Source organism: Bombina bombina, chromosome 3 (assembly GCF_027579735.1).
Source record: "Bombina bombina isolate aBomBom1 chromosome 3, aBomBom1.pri, whole genome shotgun sequence".
NCBI lineage: Eukaryota > Metazoa > Chordata > Amphibia > Anura > Bombinatoridae > Bombina > Bombina bombina.
In genome coordinates, this window is record NC_069501.1 from 846,506,458 (window position 1) to 846,524,310 (window position 17,853).

At 37.5% G+C, this 17,853-nt stretch overlaps 1 protein-coding gene across 1 annotated transcript in view; it reads right to left on the minus strand.

The window, feature by feature from the left end:
* Positions 1 to 17,853, minus strand: part of ITGBL1 (integrin subunit beta like 1) — an 803,636-nt gene that overhangs the window by 297,067 nt on the left and 488,716 nt on the right. Inside the window, exon 7 of the mRNA XM_053707807.1 lies at positions 12,193 to 12,339. Coding sequence (XP_053563782.1) covers positions 12,193 to 12,339 — 147 coding nt within the window. The remainder of the gene's footprint in view (positions 1 to 12,192; positions 12,340 to 17,853) is intronic.

Below are 17,853 nucleotides of genomic sequence, written 5' to 3' on the forward strand. Positions count from 1 at the left end.
TAAAATGTTGTCTTGTCTCTTACAAGTTTGATATTAATGTTTTATTTAAATGAATTGTACCCATGGACTGCGCTGCAGAAAATGTTGGCGCTACATAAAGTATAATAATAATAATAATTTTTTTTGTTAAAGAGTAATCCTAGGTGAGCTCAGGAGCTCGCACATGTCTTAATTCATATGTCAGTTTAAAATTGCATGCTCTATATGAATCATTAAAGTTTAATTTTGACTTTACTGTCCCTTTAAAATAGTGTCTGTTAAAGGGAAACACATTTTTCTAAAATAAAAGGTACTTTAAAATGAATTGCTTAAAATCAGTTGGTATTATAATGAAAAATGTCTATTCCAAAGTATCTCCGTTAACTATCTATGGAATCCATCCCATCTGTTAAAAGGGGTACTGATCAAGGACATTTACATGTTTAGCAAAAGACTAGAATAATATGCACTATTTCTTGAAAAAAACATTTTTTTATTTTTTTTTCTTAAAATTAAATTAATAACTATATTTTATTTTCAAGGATCTTATTTTCAAATATTTGTTTGTTCAGTTTTTACTTCAGCAAAAGTGAAAATAAAGAAGCCCTTTTCTGTAATGGCCACTTGGTGGGGGTATTATGAAGCTGAGATTGGTTTATCTAGTGGTCCCAAAACCTAATGTCATGAGTAAGATATTTTCTTTAAATTCATTGTATCACCATGGATATAAAATTAGATACCATAATGGGGTTTTAATGTAATTTATGAGCACTGGTTATTCCAGTTGAATGTTGTAAGCATTTAAAAGATGGAAAAGCAGACTTAAAATGCAGAATTCTGATGGGAGAAACTGCTCATCCACCCAGAACAGGTAAAGTCATTATTTCCTTGGGAAAGTTTAGGCAAAAGATAGTGGTTACATAGCAAATATTACAAATGTGATCATAAAATAATATAATACAAAATATTGCAACTTGAAAATTGCTCAGTTAAAAAGATGTGTACCAGCCCTTCATCACATACACAAATTGTAGTTGCCTCTCCATTATTAGCAATGGAGCAGCATATATCTCATAACCATTCACATTATAGTGCAAAAAAAAGAGCTTGATTGTGAAAGGTAATGCTAAAACACCTTTAAGACAATACAAAACAAAAAGAGATATGAGATATTTACAAGGACAAAAGATCCATTATGAATTCCGCATGCTAGGCCTAAGTGTAAGTAAAGAATCACACCTCTAGAACACCCCCACACCAGTCCTTCTTTTGTGAGATTGGCAAGATGCCTTTAATTATATCCAGCGAGACTACCTACCATAACAAAATACATTTACATAAACCAGTTTGCAAGCATGTTTTCCAAAGTGTTGCATTTGCACTAATTACTATTTTCCCTCTTGTAAACATATTGTGTTCCTCACACAGTTATAGATGTTTATGGCAGGAATGTGCAAAACTATGGAATATACAGGTGAAATGAAGCTTAACGCATTTCAGACATAACCTTATCTTTACAAAGGCCCCTTGGTTACCACATGAGTTTCTATGAATCAAGTTCACTATTGTTATCTAGACCTCCTAACCAGCTCTCCTCACTACATTACAGCCAAAACTATTCAGCCTTTATTTCTTCATTGATCACAAATATTATCATAGTGCCATACAAAGGCACAGAAAACAGCTTTTTTCCAAATTAAATATTTAAAAAATGACTAAACTGGTCTACTTCTAGTAGTATTAGTGATTCCCATTCAGTTGCAATGATATCTGATATTAGCATCTAGCAGTATTACAAGACTACAAAGCTATAGAAATACAAAGTGCAAATGGGGCACTTGCTGTTGCTTGTCAGCTGCTGAAAAAAGAAGATTTGGCTAGAAGAGCCTGTAAGGTGTCTTTGTAAGGTGCTATCTTTATAAATAATTTTCATATTATAAAAAGCATTTTCTTCAATAATATGCAGCTCACGTATACACCAATAAAACAGGAATTCTCTCCTGCTAAACATTCTTCCACTAATATAATTTTATTCTGGCACTTTATTATAATGCCCCTATCACCGCTGTGCAGGAAAATTTTTTTTCTAAAGACACCATTGCAAACACTATAGTAACAAGATAGTAGATGGAGTAGTACTAATGGTAAGTACCTATAGGTGCCAAATATTTTTGTAATCAAGAAGCACCTGTTAGGGGGGGCAATATAGAACTAAGGATACTCATAGAAAAACAAAATTTATGCTTACCTGATAAATTGTATTCTTTCCGGAGAGTCCACAACGTCATTCCAATTACTAGTGGGATATTCACAACATCCAAGTTATGCAACAAACGTCCCTTTTGAGAAGAAGGATTAGAACAAAGAGAAGGAACAACAATTTCCTGATTAATATTTCTATCCAAAACCACCTTAGGGAGAAACCCCAATTTAGTACGAAGAACCACCTTATCCGCAATGAAGAACAAGGTAAGGGGAATCACACTGTAAAGCCGACAGTTCCGAAACTCTACTAGCAGAGGAAATAGCAATAAGGAACAAAACTTTCCAAGATAATAACAACATCTACAGAATGCATTGGCTAAAACAGAGCCTGCTGCAAATCTCTAAGAACAAGATTCAAGATCCAAGGAGGAGCAACAGATTTAAACATGGGCCTGATTCTAACCAGAGCCTGACAAAAGGATTGAACATCTGGCACATCCGCCAGTCGTATGTGTAAAAGAATAGACAGTGCAGAAATCTGACCCTTCAGAGAACTGACTGACAACCCTTTCTCCATACCTTCCTGGAGAAAAGATCAAATTCTAGGAATCCTGACCCTACTCGAAGAGAAGCCTTTCGATTTACATGAATATAGGTATTTATGCCATACCTTATGGTAAATCTTACAAGTAACAGGCTTGCGAGCCTGAAGCATGGTATCAATAACTGACTCAGAAAAACCACGCTTGGCCAGAACTAAGAGTTCAATCTCCATGCAGTCAGCTTTAGAGAAATTATATTTGGTTGGAGGAAAGGACCCTGAGTTAGAAGGTCCTTCCTCAGAGGTAACTTTAAGGAGGAAGGGATGACACCTTTACTAGGTCTGCAAACCAGATCCTGCGAGGCCATGCAGGAGCTATTAGAATTACAGATACTCTCTCCTGCTTGATACAAGCAATGACTTGTGGAAGATGAGCAAACGGAGGGAACATGTATGCTAGACCGAAATCCCAAGGAACCGCCAGAGTATCTATCAGGGCAGCATGAGGATCTCTTGACCTTGAACTGTACCTTGGAAGCTTGGCTTTCTGATGAGACGCCAAGTCTGACACCCCCCCCCCCCCCACTTGAGGGTTAACCTGGAGAACTCTTCTGGATGGAGAACCCACTCCCCGGTATGAAAGGTCTGCCTGGTCAGGAAATCCACCTCCCAGTTGTCCACTCCTGGAATGTGTATGGCAGATAAAAGACAATTGTGAGTCTCCACCCACTGAATAATCCGAGTCACCTCCTTCATGGCCAAGGAACTCCGAGTTCCTCCCTGGTGGTTGAAATTAGCCACTGAGGGGATGTTGTCTGACTGTAATCTGATAAACCAGGCTAAAGACAACTGAAGCCAGGCCACTAGAGCATTGAAGATCGCTCTCAACTCCAAGATATTTATCAGAAGAGAAGACTCCTCTCGAGTCCATAGGCCTGAGACTTTAGAGAGTCCCAAACTGCTCCCCAGGAGGGTCTCTGAAAGCATGTTCCCTAAGACAGATGATCCTGAGATATCCACCACGAAAGAGAGTCGATTGTCAACTGGTCCAGATCTATCCTCTGGGACAGATCTGAATGGTTACGTTCCATTGTTTGAGCATGTATAGCTGCAGAGCTCTCAATTGGAATCGAGCAAAGGGAACGATGTCTATGGAGGCGACGATCAGACCAATTACCTCCATGCATTGAGCTACTGACGGCCGGACAGTAGACTGTAGAGAGAGGCAAGAAGAGATCATTTTTGCTTTTCTGACCTCCGTCAGAAAAATCTTCATAGATAGGGAATCTATGATGGTCCCTAAGAAAATCACTCTTGTAGCCGGAACAAGGGAACTCTTTTCCAGATTCACTTTCCATTCATGGGAACGAAGAAAAGAAAACAAGTTCTCCGCGTGAGATTTTGCTAGTTGAAAAGATGGCGCCTGAACCAAGATGTTGTCTAAATAAGGCGCCACTATGATTTCCTAAAACCTGACAACTGCCAAAAGAGTCCCTAGAACTTTTGAAAAAATTCTGGGAACTGTGGCAAGGCCAAATGGAAGAGCTACAAACTGAAAGTACTTGTCCAGGAAAGTGAATCTCAGGAACTTGTGATGATCCCTGTGGATGGGAACATGCAGATACGTGTCCTTCAGGTCTATGGTCATCATGAACTAACCCTCTTGGATCAAAGGAAGAATGGAACGGATGGTATCCATTTTGAAGGACGGTACCCTGAGAAATTTGTTGTGACACTACAGGTCTAAAAGGGAACGAAAACTTCCCTCTTTTTTGGTAACCACAAACAGATTTGAATAAAATCCTAGGCCCTGTTCCCTTAGTGGAAATGGAACAATCACTCCCAGGGAGGGTCTGAGACATCGCGTATCCAAACTTGTTGAAACAAGGAAAGTCTGCCCCCCACTTGATCTAGTATCGGACCAGGGGCTGACCCTTCATGCTGACTTAGACTTTGATTAGGTCTTCTTTGATTGTTTCCCTTATTCCAAGACTGATTGGGTCTCCAAGAGGACTTGGACTGCTCCTGCTTGGAAGAGAAAGACTTCTGACCTTTGAAGTTGTGAAAGGAATGAAAATTAGAATTTTGAAGCCTCTTAGGTCTATTCTTGTCTTGTGGTACAAAAGGACCGCTTTCCACCCTTAATTTCATTTTGGCTCCCAATCTAATGACTTGCAAGTTTGCATCAGAAATAAAAGAATTGGCTAGTTTGAAGGCCTTAATCCTATCTTGGATCTCCTCCAACAGAGTTTCCTCTAAAACCAACTCTGAAAAAGCATTGCACCAATAAGATGCCACACTTGCCACTGTGGCAATACAAACTGCAGGTTGCCATTGTAGACCCTGATGAACATACATTTACTTTTAATAAGCCTCTAGCTTTTTGTCCATGGGATTCTTAAAGGAACAGCTATCCTCAATAGGAATCATGGTTCTCTTAGCCAAAGTAGATATAGCCCCTTCTACCTTAGGCACTGTGCGTCATGATTTTCGAATAGGGTCAGCAACAGGAATCATCTTTTTAAAAACGGGAGACGAGGAGAAATATATCCCTGGCTTATCCCACTCCTGTGCAAGCAATGATCTCCGACACATGGTCTGGAACAGGAAATACTTCCACAGGGGAAGGAACACCATAGTATTTGTTAAGTTTACTAGATTTCTTAGGGTTGATAGCGACAGAAGAATCGGAGTCGTCCAAAGTAGCTAGTACCTCCTTTAACAGTTCAAGCTTAAAGGGACAGTTAACACCAGAATTTTTGTTGTTTAAAAATATAGATAATCCCTTTATTACCCATTCCCCAGTTTTTTGAAAAACCAACACTGTTATATTAATACACTTTTTACTTCTGTGACTAACTTGTATCTAAGCTTCTTCTGACCGCCCCTAATCACATGACTTTTAGTTATTTTGCATATAGTTGCATTTTAGCCAATTAGTGCAGTGTCTTCCACTAGCCACGGGCGTGATCACAATGCTATCTATATGGCCTACATGATCTTGCTCTCCCCTGCTGTGAAAAGTAAATAAAATAGAGGCGGCCTTCAAGGGCTTAGAAATTATCATATGTGCCTCCCTAGGTTTGCTTTCAACTAGAATACCAAGAGAACAAAGCAAAATTGTTGATAAAAGTAAATTGGAAAGTTGTTTAAAATTACATGCCCTATTTGAAAAATGAAAGTTTTTTTTGGACTGGACTGTCCCTTTAAAACTAAAATGTACCTCTTCAGAGTCGGTCAGAGGAATTATACTGTACGAATCTGAGATTTCACCCTCAGAAGCTACCAAGGTATCCTCCTCATTAGACTTAGGATGGAGGTCAACCTTCACAGCAGCAGAGGCGACAGACACCTTACTATCAGAAAAATGTTTAGATTTCCTCTTGCGCATCCCCAACATGGGAAAAGCAGATAATGCCGCAGATACCACAGAAGATATCTGTGCAGCAAAATCTACAGGCAAATATATGCCTCCAGAGGCTGAGAGGAACCGCCGGGCACTGTATGTGATGCCAATGAGGCTTGGGACGCTTGAGGAGAAAGCTGCAGCATAACATGAACAGCATTATCCTGGGAGACAATAGGCTCAGAGGGCAATAATTTGTCTTTACATTCTAACGTTCTAGCTATACATGTAGCACAAAATTGCATAGGCAAAACGATTTGGGTCTCTAGACATAATAGACACTTGTCAAAAAAATCAGATTCTTGATCCATATCCATGGCTGCAAAAATAAAAATACCTCCAAATTAAATGAGAAATGTAAAAAAAAAAAAAAAAAAAATAGGAATTACTGTCACTTTAAGAAACTCTTCATTCCTATAAGCGGTAACAAGCTAATGAGACAAAACTGCCCCAAAGGAAAAAAACAACTGCAGAAACCTTTACACCTCAGACAGTCTGAGGTGCCCTATCGCATTAAGAGGATCCCAAAACGATTGCACAGGGAATGCTAGTGACTTTTCCCAAAACTATGGAAGCACAGGTACTGTTTGTCACTTAAATTTCCCACTGCCGCAACAGCCGACACAGAAAAGGCAGCTCCTACGTGACTCCACTCCGCTCTGATGTCGGAAGACAAGATCACATGACTAGCAAAGATGAACTGCGCATCACTACAAGCACGTGTCCCCTGCCGAAGAAAGAAAAGCCATTTACAGCTCTCACTGTCTTAAAGAAACAGTAAACCCAAAAAAATCCTTTCATTATTTAGATAGAGAATACAATTTTTAAAAAGTTTCCAATTTACTTATACAGGGAGTGCAGAATTATTAGGCAAATGAGTATTTTGACCACATCATCCTCTTTATGCATGTTGTCTTACTCCAAGCTGTATAGGCTCGAAAGCCTACTACCAATTAAGCATATTAGGTGATGTGCATCTCTGTAATGAGAAGGGGTGTGGTCTAATGACATCAACACCCTATATCAGGTGTGCATAATTATTAGGCAACTTCCTTTCCTTTGGCAAAATGGGTCAAAAGAAGGACTTGACAGGCTCAGAAAAGTCAAAAATAGTGAGATATCTTGCAGAGGGATGCAGCACTCTTAAAATTTCAAAGCTTCTGAAGCGTGATCATCGAACAATCAAGCGTTTCATTCAAAATAGTCAACAGGGTCGCAAGAAGCGTTTGGAAAAACCAAGGCGCAAAATAACTGCCCATGAACTGAGAAAAGTCAAGCGTGCAGCTGCCAAGATGCCACTTGGCACCAGTTTGGCCATATTTCAGAGCTGCAACATCACTGGAGTGCCCAAAAGCACAAGGTGTGCAATACTCAGAGGCATGGCCAAGGTAAGAAAGGCTGAAAGACGACCACCACTGAACAAGACACACAAGCTGAAACGTAAAGACTGGGCCAAGAAATATCTCAAGACTGATTTTTCTAAGGTTTTATGGACTGATGAAATGAGAGTGAGTCTTGATGGGCCAGATGGATGGGCCCGTGGCTGGATTGGTAAAGGGCAGAGAGCTCCAGTCCGACTCAGACGCCAGCAAGGTGGAGGTGGAGTACTGGTTTGGGCTGGTATCATCAAAGATGAGCTTGTGGGGCCTTTTCGGGTTGAGGATGGAGTCAAGCTCAACTCCCAGTCCTACTGCCAGTTTCTGGAAGACACCTTCTTCAAGCAGTGGTACAGGAAGAAGTCTGCATCCTTCAAGAAAAACATGATTTTCATGCAGGACAATGCTCCATCACACGCGTCTAAGTACTCCACAGCGTGGCTGGCAAGAAAGGGTATAAAAGAAGAAAATCTAATGACATGGCCTCCTTGTTCACCTGATCTGAACCCCATTGAGAACCTGTGGTCCATCATCAAATGTGAGATTTACAAGGAGGGAAAACAGTACACCTCTCTGAACAGTGTCTGGGAGGCTGTGGTTGCTGCTGCACGCAATGTTGATGGTGAACAGATCAAAACACTGACAGAATCCATGAATGGCAGGCTTTTGAGTGTCCTTGCAAAGAAAGGTGGCTATATTGGTCACTGATTTGTTTTTGTTTTGTTTTTGAATGTCAGAAATGTATATTTGTGAATGTTGAGATGTTATATTGGTTTCACTGGTAAAAATAAATAATTGAAATGGGTATATATTTGTTTTTTGTTGAGTTGCCTAATAATTATGCACAGTAATAGTCACCTGCACACACAGATATCCCCCTAAAATAGCTATAACTAAAAACAAACTAAAAACTACTTCCAAAACTATTCAGCTTTGATATTAATGAGTTTTTTGGGTCCATTGAGAACATGGTTATTGTTCAATAATAAACTTAATCCTCAAAAATACAACTTGCCTAATAATTCTGCACTCCCTGTATTATCAAATTTGTTTTGTTCTCATGTTATTCTTTGTTGAAGGGATACTTAGGTACTGTAGGTAGCGTGCACATGCCTGAAGAACTACATGACAGGAAATAGTGCTGCCATCTAGTGCTCCTGCTAATGTATAACATTGTTGCGAAATTGCTGCCTTATAATGTTGTGGACACGTGCACACTCATGAGCTTACATCCCAGCTTTTCAACAAACTATAACAAGAAAATTTGATAACAGATGTAAATTGGAAAGCTGTTTAAAATGGTATGCTTTATCTGAATCATGAAAGAAAAAAATTGGGTTTTATGTCCCTTTAAAGGAACCGCCATTGAAAAATAAAAACAGACTTAAAAAATTAAATGTTTATCTCCACTTTACAGCCTTATACAACATGCCCCAATATAAACTTGCACACACAAAGTTTATTTTACCTAAGAGCCACATAAGTAAAAGCTTCCCCAATAAAGAATTAACCCATGTTTGTCCCCTTCACATACATAAGTGCCTGCCCACTGCCTCAGCAATCCTAAACATAAGGATTATCTTACTGTTACAATATTCTGCAAAGTTAACTCCTAAAGTGCAAGTCTCCAACACCTGCTAGAAGACAAAAAAGCACTTACCTGCAGTCTAGCTCTCCGGCAGGAAGACAGCTCACCAGGCGTGAAAGGACACATACTCCTTACAGAGACCTGTGGAAAAAGAAAGAACAGAGAAACCAACTCTGGCTTTCTGTGACTAGGGCAGCAAATATGTTAGGAAACAAAGTAAAGACCACCTCACCACTTCCTAACTGCTTAAAAGCCAGCACTACTCTTACTCAAGAGATTGATGTGGACACAGCTAAACCCAAATTCTTGCTTGCAGGGAAAAGTACCCAAAAAAGGAAAAATATCTCCAGACACTGAACTTCACCTCCTCCATTTGACAGAGGCAAAGATAATGACTGGGGGTTATGGGTAATGGAAGTGACACTTAACAGCTTTGCTGTGGTGCTCTTTGCCTCCTCCTGCTGGCCAGTAGTGAATATCCCACTAGTAATTGGAATGACATTGTGGACTCTCCATGTCTTAGGAAAGAAAATGAGTTACAAAGTCTGTAAGAAAAAAAGAGTGCTTTATCCCTACAATTTTATAGGCAAAATTCTCACTAAATAATACAGGAACGATTTTTTAACCATTCATACTTTATCTTTATTGGTTTAACTATTCAATCATACACATTTAAAAACACTTAATAGGACAGTAAACCTAAAAAATAATGTTATATAACATAGTGCAGAATTATATAACATTATTTTAGTGTTATCGTTATAAACCCTTTTATTGCCTTTGAATTTTTTTAAAATATGGCCGTTTTAAGAGCAGGAGCGAGCTGTACTTAGTGTTATGGCGCTGTTGGGCAGGGCTGTGAATATACAGCTGGCCTGATGCGCTGTGTAAAAAAAACAGACCCGCTCAGCAGAGTACAGAGAGCGGGTCTGAAAAACGGGCATATTTTAAAACAATTCAAAGGCAATAAAAGGGTTTATAACGATAACACTAAAATAATGTTATATATATATTTTTTAGGTTTACTGACACTTTAAACACTCTAGATATTATTATTTAGCATAGGTGTATGAATAATACCTCTGAGAATCATGTATCTAGATGTGAAACATTGTAATTGGTTTGTATAATATCAAGCAGTCAGATACAAACAATATCTTTTGTAGCCGGCTATTGATAAATTCAGAAATAACGCTGTAACAAGAGGACCTGTTAATATAGATTCTGTCTGCTTAAACTCTCTAGATATCAATATATGGCATAGGTGTGTGAATAATACCTCTATTATTCACACACCTATGCCATATATTGATATCTAGAGAGTTTAAGCAGACAGCATCTATTACACTGAACAGCTGTGCTAAAGTTAACTGTGCAAGCAAGGACTTTATAATTTCAGATAGAGTATTAGCTAGATAGCTTTAATCTCATAATCTGACATCTGACAGGTCCTCTTGTTACAGTATTATTTCTGAATTTATTAATAGCCGGTGTCCTGTTGTGTTTGCCTACCGCATTACGTTTGCCTACCTAAGTAACGCTTAAGGCCACGTCTACAATAAACTTGCTAATACCCTTTGCACGCATGCACTCACTGCCGCAGTCGGCAAATATTATACTACACCGTCCACAATTTTGGCACTAGCTGGGGACATCAACATACTGTATCAGTGCCAAAAAAGGCTTCTTACAACTGTGTTCTTTTATTCTGTATATTGAATATTATTATACTGATGTATTTGATTAAAGCAGTGAATGTATTTAAATAAAGCAAAAATAATATAAATAGTTAAAAAATGGGCATGTATTAGGGTTTCATTGAGAAAGGGAATGTTTGTAACTATTTATATTATGTCTGCTTTATTGAAATACATTGACTCCTTTAATCAAATACATTAGTATAATAATATTCAATATACTGAATAAAAGAACATATTGCCTTTTTTTTGCCACTGATGTCCCCAGCTAGTGCCAAAATTGTGGACGGTGTTCTGTAATATTTGCCGACTGCAGCAGTGAGCGCATGTGTTCACAGAGTATTTGCAAGTTTATTGTAGGCATGGCAGTAGGTAGGGAAACGTAACGTGGTAGGCAAACATAACAGAACACTGGCTACAAAACATATTGTTTATATCTGACTGCTTAATATTATACAAACCAATTACAATGTTTCACATCTAAATATATGATTCTCATAGGTATTATTCACACACCTATGCTAAATATTAATATCTAGAGAGTTTAAGCAGACATAATCTATTACACTGAACAGCTGTGCTAAAGTTAACTGTGCAAGCAAGGACTTATTAGCTAGATAGCTTTAATCTCATAACCTGACACTCCACATATTAACAGTTCTTTTTCTTATAGCGTTATTTCTGAATTTATTAATAGCCGGCTACAAAAGATATTGTTTGTATCTGACTGCTTGATATTATACAAACCAATTACGTTTCACATCTAGACGCATGATTCTAGGAGGTATTATTCACACATCTACAGTATGTTAAATATTAATATCTAGAGAGTTTGTGTTTTTAAACGTGTACGATTGAATAGTTAAACCAATAAAGATAAAGTATGAATGGTTAAAAAAGCGTTCCTGTATTATTCAGTGAGAATTTTTTCTATATAATTCTAGGGGTAAAGCACTCTTTTTTGTTACAGATTTTCTATGTACATTGCAAATACCAATGCAGTATTCTTCTTTCAGTAAAATAAGTAAAATGGTAAAAAAAAAATAGATCCTGTAAATGTGTCTGTAGAATAGAACAGTTAAATCACTGATTGTCTGAGACAGAGCAAGGGCATATACCTAGCTATACCATTACTCTACATAGAAATGCAGTGTATACATTTGCTCTTATTAGAATATTGCTTTCATGAATGTACCAGCTCTATAAGTAAAACAAGGGTTGTGGCACATTAGGTAAACTACTGAACATCCCTGGGTTATAGTCACAATGGGTTTTACATTATCACAATATTATGTTGTAGAGGACAGAATTACATTCTGATGGTTTTGCATCCCTTATGCTCTATCAGTTCATACAGAACCATTAAGGAGAAAGTATAATATTTAAAATCATGTACTTACCCCGTCCAGAGCAAGGCTGACTGGAACTTCCCTGACATTTTTTCTTGCTTTCTTCTATTGATAATGGACAAGAACGAGGGTGCTCACATTTTCTTCCTGTCCAACCTTCTTTACAATCACACCTACCACAGTTGCATTGGCCATGACCTGTATCAGAAATAATACTGTTACCATTTGACATTTAAATTAATTAATTAAATATATTAAGGTATCTATATTCTTTTAAGACTTGGTACATCAGCAGGCAGAGGAGCCAAAAACACTAGATAAAATTACATAATCAGATTTTTGGATTTTATTTATTTCTCTTGCATTAAAATTTCATGTCATAAATAATGACTTGAACTTACGATTACCTTTTGTACTGTAACACATCAAGAATTCACATTTTGACTCCACCACTTTGAAGAAATTAATTATTTTCATAAATTTAGTATAATTTAGGTAAACTGGTTACACTACAGACTGCTCTTTGTTTTCTTTTAATAAATTATATACATGGTATAAGCTAAGAAAAAACACAAGGACTTTTTTTAATGACATTAATTATTTAAATAATGGTGATACCTTCTCTCAGTGAAATTTTGTACCAAGCAAGTTACAAACAGGCTGCACATAATAAAAAAGACAAATCTTATTTAGAAAAAAATCTTAAGAAATTGGTATTTTCTTTTATATATCTTTTATTGAGGTTTTGCAAAAGAGAAAAGAGAAAAAGAGACCATACAATAAATGTCCTAAAACATAGCTGACAAAATTTCGATTGGACACAATACAATGATACATGTAAAGAGCAAGAAAATTTACAAAACATGGACTTCTGAAACCTCCATTTTGTAATTTGTAATCCCACGAAAATAGTGGTGGATAAAGTACTAATTGGAATTTACCAACCTTATATAAGGTAGAGTAGTGATGTATGTTGAGAAGGTATGCCACGTATGAGTGTAATTATAACCAGATTTATATAGTAAGTACCTATAAGCTGTTTGGAAGAGGTCCAATATGTAGATGCAGATATAATGAGATATCCTAGGAATATAAAGTAGATACAGATAGTCCTATATATCCAGTTCCAGGGCTAGAAACACATAGAAAAATATATTTCTTAAGATATTTTACACACGCTTACCCTCTAAAGTAGCTCTGAATACATGAAAATTATCTCACACATACAATTTTTTCTTATTATACAAGATTGCTTAATATGGTCATTTTAAATGAGGTTAGTAGTTTAAGGGTAATTAGACACTCCTAAGTTATTTCTATACAGAACACTGCTAGAAAAGTATGAAGAATATTATTTTAGTGGTAGTTTAAAAAGGCTGCAAACTAGTAACTAAGCTACATATATGATTAAAACTTTTAATGCAATTGATGAGGGATGTTATGAACCACAAAATGCAAGTCTGACCTCTATAGCAGGTCAGGTAGCGGTAAAACTATCTCATTGTATTATTGTAAATAATATGTAAGCTGTCTAGTAATACTAAAGAATATGTAAGCTGTCTAGTAACACCACCATATGAAATAGTCTTTTCCTGTGTATACAAAGGGGAAGTCCCTTAGACTCAAATTTATGCATGTCTGATGCTTGTGTGGCCACAGATCTTACAATAAGAATGATCCTCCGACGGGATCTCAGTACCATGCCTGCTTGTAGTTATGTGTTCCTGTTTTATTGGTGAAATAGGGTCCCCAGACTTACACATGAAGTGGGCTAACTCTGGGTGTCTAGCATAGGGGTCAAAAAATAACATTACAGATAGTCAAACTGTGTGCAGTAAAGATGGTTAAATTAAAGAGAATAGTTAGGCATACAATAGAAAGGGTAATCATCTTCTCGCCTGTCTTTAGAAGGTAGAAGTTTCCGCATATTTCCCTTTGAGTAACAGAGTCTTGAGAGTCCATTGTTTTCAGCCAACCACCAAGTCTGAAATCGGGGAACTGGGTCTTTGAATTCAAAGTGCTCCTGAAAATTCCTAGTGGAAAAGTGTCCGAGAGTATAGCCTCCCAGACTATCATCTCAAGGGCTGAACTGCAGGGAAAGGCTGCTTGAGAATCTGCAGCGTTATGATCTGTATCTCCCCTGTTTCTCCCAGCCTAAAGAGATGTCGCTGGTTCAAGTGCTGAGTAGCTATGGCCGCTCGGGCGACCCTCTAATGGATCGGCAGCATCCCTCCGAAGGATTGCCAATGAAAGGCCTCTACCCACTATCCAGGTACAATGATCAGGTGGAGATGTGTCTACATTTGAGGCTGGTATAGTAGTAAATAGCCTCTGATAGCAGCCCAGAGCCACCACGGCCAGATTTGGTATACCACGGGAAAATTAAGTACTGACCTGGGCGCCTCCGAATCTACACTACTTTCTGGAATGTGTAGAGATTCAAAATGGAGAGAGTCAGTTAGCAGGGCGTGCTGCAAGATTATGGTCTCCTTTTTCTGGGTGCCAGCGAAAACTCTAGGTTCCGATCTTGTGGTATTAAAAAGCTGGCTCTTTAAGTCTCCCCTTTGTACCATTAGGATCGGGTTGTCAAAGATGCAACATATTTGATGTTCCAAGTTAGTAAGCAGGGTGCATAAAGCTGTGTAAAATTCCTCCTTATTTTGGGTAGCCATGTTGAGCCTAATAAACCCTGAGCTTGGGGGGGGGGGGTGATATTTGCAGCAGGCCATCACCTAGCGTTTATTCGGCGTATATCCATGCCGATAGACACAAAAATGCTGCAATACATATATGGATCTAGTCGGCTTGGAACTGTTTAGCTTATGGTGACTTCAAAAATGAAGGATTCTGCAAATTCCAGGAGATATTTGACAGATTACTTAGGTATTTTTCAGCGCTTCTGTAAAATGCGTCCTATCATGGCTGCTGCTTAGCCACGCCCCAGAAATTGGTATTTTAATGCTTGTCACTCAAAATGTTTCAATACCACTTTATGAGAGGGCAAAGACTTGTTTTTGACATTCAGGGGAATGTTATAGCAGAGCTTCTTAACCTTTTTGTATCAAGTACCCATACAGTCATAAAAGTTCAAGGGACAGTAAACGTAAAAATTAATGTTACATAATTCTGTGCAGAATGTGCAGAAATGTGTAAAATTAACTTAGCGATACCTGCAAAAAGAGTTTTCTGAGATTTAAACCTGCAGACTTATACCAATAGGACAGCGTGTCCGTGATATGATTTTCAAAAAACACAGGATCAGGAGAGGCTGATAAGGAGTGCAAGGTCAGTGTAGCTTTGTGGGATTAAATCTCACAAAACCTTTTATTTTTTGCAGGCATCGTCAAGCTAATGTTACATAATTCTGCACATAGTGCGGAATTATGTAACATTCATTTTTACATTTGCTGTCCCTTTCAACCTAGATACCCCAACTGCAAGACATAAATAATAATTGGTTTTAAAAAAATTGTGCATACCTCAAAATGTGACAACTAAATATATATTTTTCTTTACTCAAGAATTTATTTTTAAAAATAAATCTAGTTCAACTGAATGCAAATGCATCAAGTCTTTGGATATTTTACAGTAAAAAATAACACAGAAATGTGATATACAAAAATATATATATATATATATATAAAGTTCTACTCTGTGAAAAGCATTACTGGGCTAAAAAGCTGCACCCAGGTGGTAAATCGCCATAGAACAGGCAAACAATGGTATCGAATGTCTTTAGTGAGCCATTTTCCACAATATTGAATAGAAAAATTGATAGTCTTTAGTGAGCCATTTCTTTATAAACACAGTCTTCTAACCCCAGGCTGCTTCATGTACAAAGAAGTTGCTATGCTTCTCAATCAGATTCTGCAATAAGAACAATACAAGGGTGCCTCATGGCCTAGTACATTCAGATATAAATGTAAATAAGAATAAACGGTTGCACTCACATGGAAAGAGCACCTCCAGGTGCTTAATATTACAGGCTGGAACTTCCAGCCCCCCAGCTGACTGATATCCACGTGTATCAGGAACCCAGTGTAAAAATATCAATTAATCCAGTAATTCTAGACAATATAATTCTCAAAGCAAATGTGTAAGGTTAAAAACATATTTATTAAGAACAGTGACGCGTTTCTCAGCCGTAACAAGACTGTTTCATCAGGCTATAACAATTTAAAAACACACTTGATATTTATACATCCTATATCAATATCTTATTGGAGCACACTGATTACAAATTAAATGAACCTGTAGGATTTTCTCAAGTGGCCAATACAGATCTAAAGAAAAGTCTAAAACACACAGGTTAAACCCTGATGAATCTTTAGGATACCGTTATGTACCAAAGGTACAAGTGATTAAAGCGTAACAGCACAACACGTAAATAAAACACACAGTGTCACAACCAAGCCAAATAGCCTTAATGCTCCAAACACTAAACAATATAGTGTATTACACACTTGATTGCTTTATGTGATATATTAATAATAATTGAACCTACACAGGGAATCCCCCACATAATTTGTGCCCGTCTGGAAATAAAATAAATATGATCTAGCCCTACTCTAAACAATTCTGTGATATTAATATGGCTCCTAATCCATAAACAACATAGCTCTGCCGCTAACCCAACATCAACAAAAATAAAATGCCCCCCTAAGATAAGTGATCCAATGAAAATAAACTACAAAACTACAAAATAGTACACCCTTCTCCTAATACATATAATACATAACTACACCTATAACCTGATGTCAATACTCACTCCCCTATAAAGTAATACTCTTAAGAATATGTGGTCTAATAAAGATAAATTAAATAAATGCAACTAATACATACTTAAACACGTCACGTAGACTGTGACTCCTCTATAAAATGAACACCCCTGAAAATATGTAACTCACTAATAATATATGAATAATATATAAATAGAAATCAGCACGATCAGCACAGCTGATCGCGCGCGCAGGGGAGGAGAGAGGGAGAGAGGGAGAGAGGGAGAGAGAGGGAGAGAGAGAGAGAGAGAGAGAGAGGGAGAGAGGGAGAGAGGGAGAGAGGAAGAGAGAGAGAGAGAGAGAGAGAGAGAGAGAGAGAGAGATTAGACCTTGAAGACTGCCTCTAATATGAATGCATTTTGACCATTAGAGGGCATTAGTTCATGTGTTTCATATAGATAACATTGAGCACATGCACGTGAAGTGACCTAGGAGTGAGCACTGATTGGCTAAAATGCAAGTCTGTCAAAATAACTGAAATAAGGGGGTAGTCAGCAGAAGCTTAGATACAAGGTAATCACAGAGGTAAAATGTGTATTATTATAACTGTGTTGGTTATGCAAAACTGGGAAATGGGTAATAAAGGGATTATCTTTCTTTTTAAACAACAAAAATTCTGGTGTTGACTGCCCCTTTAAATCAAAGGAGGTATTCACCAACAGTGGATTAGTTCTGATGTTAGCTCCTTGTATTCTAATATTATTTAGGGATAAAAGCTGTTGAAAAAAGTTTTAGCACAAGATTTTTACATGTCAGTTAAGCAAAAAGATTACATTATTAGATTAATAATATTTATATTGGAACAAAAGTATTTTAAATACCAGGGACAATTTATTTACAGATGAAGGGAAAGGCCATGGGCATCAGGTTTGCTCCTAGTTTGCAAATCTTTTTTTATGTTTTTGTTTAAGAGAAATACATAAATAATTCTAAA